We start from the raw sequence: 3723 nt of genomic DNA, 5'->3' as shown, positions 1-3723 counted from the left end.
CAACAATGTCACATTTTTAGATTATCATAATTATGTATATTTTTGACTTGTACGTTGAACTCTTAAATTTAGATGAATAGAAATAAAATAGTAACAAATAATATCAATGTTTAACGATAAAAAAAATGAAATATTTATACCTATATTGAAAAACAAAAACATTGATCATTCCATTCAGATGCGATATGAATAAAATATGAAAAACACATAAATCACTTAGTATTTAATCTTAATCTCTCTTCTTCTGCTTTTCTCTTAGACACACTGACACACTTTACCATCTTTTCATATCAATTCTATGGAAAAGGAGGTCGAAATCGAAGGCCATCCAAATATCTAACTCAAGATATCGTTGTAAAAGTAAGACCTTATCGCTCTATCCTTCCAATATTAACAATTTCCTTCTCTAGTGTCAATCCCTAGGACTTATGAATTATTAATCCCCAAGCAAGCCTCAATGGAATTTGTCTATTATGACCTCTTTCAATAGGTATAATAGGAATAGTATGAGGGGATAGTTCATCCCATGAAACTCCAACATAATTATCAAATTTTACTAAAACATATGTCGGAGGATCAAGAGGTGATGTTCCAAGATTATACACAATATCTTGAACTAATCGAAGGGCGCCATTGAAAAGTCGTACATTATTCCATAAATTTGAAGTAAGCATAACCCTAGCTCCAACAACAAGAAGGAGCTCATTATCCAAATTTTCCTCATCTGCTTCAATGGTGTGGTTACTATCTAATCTTGTAGCAACATTATGTGCAACAGGGTGATTTAGGGATATCAAGCAACGCTTATTGTAATTGTGCACATCACCATTTGTTGCAAACAAATGTATAGCCTTATTAAATGACTCTTCTGTTGAAGCATCCAAATTGGAATATGTATGTGTCATTATTAATTTCTAGTCTTCTATTTTTGGAATCACATATCTAATATTCATTAATAGATGACGAAAACATCTTTGATCATTGCTTTGTCCATCTTTCCTAAATATTGTATCAAGTGTCACAATAGTTGTGAATGAATTCCATAATTCTTTTGCATGACCTTCAGATGCATATGCAGGTCTATCCATAACAGGAGGTGGTGAGCCCTGATATTGCACCAAGAATGTTGCAAATCCCAAGGGCTCGTCAACTCAAATTATCAACTCGGGGTTTGCACAAACTTAGAGGTAACAATGCTATATACACATGTTGATGGTGCTGGACTCGCCAACATGGTAGGGGATCTCCCCGGTAAGAAGTCCCAATTAGACCTCAAACCATTTGTTGTAGGAGTCCCAGCAGTGAGTCGTAAGGTAATTCCTTGACCACGATGTCACACAAAGGAAAGTAAGATAACTTTGTTAGTAGCAAGGGTGTGACTTATGCAGAGATTCAAGGAATGTGTATCAGAGGTTCCAAAACTTCGAAGGGAGAGGAAGGTGAAGGTGAGTTCCAAGTTGAAAGGGATCAGTCCCAACTCGGCTAGGAACACACCACAAAAAGGACATGCACAGCTTCCGGTGGAGTAGTCCACTTGGATGCGACAGTCACAACATACAAGGTAGGATAACATGAACAACGCTCACAGATCAGTCCGAGACTAGTGTGACTGTTGATATAGCAAGGTTCATGAGAAAGGTTTGTCTGATGTTTGGTAGAGCAGTCGACACGGACGGTGACATCATTAATAAAATATGCAACACATTAACAACAAGATTCATATAATTTCATACAAATCAGTTCATACACAGGTACATAAGTTAAACAACATATATCATTAAGGCAACTGGAACTGTCCAACTACAATAACAACATATGCATGAAAATGTGTTGGCTCTTATTATTAAGAAGTGTAAGTCACAATCATACAGTACACCATGTAAACCTGCTAGCCCCATTAGTGGAATGTTACAGCCACATCCGCCTGCTCCTCCAAAGAGGTGTATGAGCTCCATGCAGTGGAGAAGCCAAGGCGCATTACAATACTGTCCAAGCCTTCTTCAAGATAGTCTTAGTAGAAGCTTAGCTGACCAAAAAGCCCTTACAATGAGTTATGAGGAACTATTTATAGCAAAGGGTGGGGTGAGCTTTGACATTCCCCTTTGTGACAGTTCAACTACCCTAATGACTCTTCACGTACTCTATGACTATTACATCCAACTATTGACACTTGACTTACACTTGACATGACTCAACATTACAATGCACATGTACGCATGTGGGACAACATGGCTTGAGAAAGCCTCGCAAGACATCATTGACACTCGGTCTGTTATGATGAGACCAATTCTTTGACATGCTTGTGATGGTGAAGCTGGTGAGCTGATGCCAAGCTTGATCGTTCGTGATGGTGTGCATGGACCTTGTGGTGACATATTGCTAAAGCGAACTCTTGCCTTTGTTACAATCGGTGCACTGGTTCGGCCCCTTCATCCAACTTGTCTACTAACATGTGCATGGTCTTCTTGGGTATGGTTGAACCGGAAACACACTAATGCATAGTGTCCATGTTGATCTTCAAGTGTGTGTTGGTGGTCATGCACATCAACTTGTCAAAGTACATGTTCAACTCCAATTGGACTTGCTTCTTGTCTTCGCCTTGGTGAGTGTGTTGAATGGGTTGGATTGCATGTGTGCACTCAATGACATGCATGTTGTTGGATCCTTTGCATGTGATCAACAACACTTCTCACCATGTTTGCTCTATGTTAGCTGCTGGGATGGATCCTTAACTTGTACTGGTGCAATTTCATCCGCGAGTGCATGTTGCACCGACTATTGTTCATGTTCTTGTTGCAACTCATTGGACTATCTCTGTAGCTTCATGTTCTTCTTGAGTTGTTGCTTCAGCACATGAAACTTCTTCTTTGTTCCATCTTCTACCTTCACGTGAACTTCATGTCACGTCATCACTTCATAGCCCAAGTCTCCAAAGTTGCTTTCATTATCAGTGGATCTTCTTGATCTTGCAACTTTGCTTCGCCTCTATGTTGTCAACAACCTTCCTCTTGCATTCATTGATTTCGCTTCTTCCTTCAGCTGTTGTTCATGATGTTGCTCGTTGTTATGTTTCTGCTCGATGTCCTTGTCCACAAAAAACTTGATGTCTTCATGAGTAGGCAAGATCATAGACACTTGATCGACTGCATCCCAAAGCGTGCTCTAAACGGTGTCTTCGTCTCTACTCTCCTGAAAGCCATTGTACCTGTACTGCTGAGAGGTAGATGAACACCTATGATACCTAGAGACATGGAAACACTCATAGCAAGTAATCTATTAGTAAAAAACTAGAATGAACATGAGAACTGACTTGCAACATACCTAGATGAATGATCATGAAGGTTGTGCAATTTCGGCCAGGAGGTCGGGAGACCAACTACCAAGACTACACAAGGCACAGTGCGGGCTACTGAGATACTGACTGACTACTCGAACTATGAATTGCATAGTCCAGTTTGGCTGCTGACTGTTGGGATTGTGCATTGCACAATTCCAGCTGGGAAGGATTGTTGGCCCAGGGACAAATTTGTGAAATTTCTTGAGCCAACCAGCCATTGTCCTCGAGAAATGCACAAAACAGTTTTGGAGGCTAGTGTTGGGCAATAATGCACAAATCTGGAGAGGAAGGTGAGCCTTCCTTCCCCAGATTACGCAATGCAGCCTTGGTGAAGGCAGATTCTGGGCCAAGGTTGGCTCGACTCGCCGACGGGCAACTAAAAACGA

At 40.3% G+C, this 3723-nt stretch overlaps 1 protein-coding gene across 1 annotated transcript; it reads right to left on the bottom strand.

Annotated features, from left to right (window-relative positions):
- Positions 1-419: 419 nt before the first annotated feature.
- LOC149169574 (uncharacterized) lies at positions 420-905 on the bottom strand. Its single transcript, XM_089425262.1, has one exon. The coding sequence runs from the start codon at positions 903-905 to the stop codon at positions 420-422; it is 486 nt and encodes a 161-aa protein (XP_089281388.1).
- Between the last annotated feature and the right edge of the window lie 2818 nt (positions 906-3723).

Source organism: Pinus tabuliformis, chromosome 4_2 (genome assembly GCF_031772625.1).
Source record: "Pinus tabuliformis cultivar Carrire ecotype Pingquan chromosome 4_2, CPIR1, whole genome shotgun sequence".
Classification (NCBI taxonomy): Eukaryota; Viridiplantae; Streptophyta; class Pinopsida; order Pinales; family Pinaceae; genus Pinus; species Pinus tabuliformis.
This window is presented reverse-complemented; position numbering and strand designations above follow the sequence as displayed.

What these genes read in the sequence shown, in the direction of transcription:
- LOC149169574 (XM_089425262.1), bottom strand. Translation starts at nt 905, where the DNA reads ATGACACATACATATTCCAATTTGGATGCTTCAACAGAAGAGTCATTT.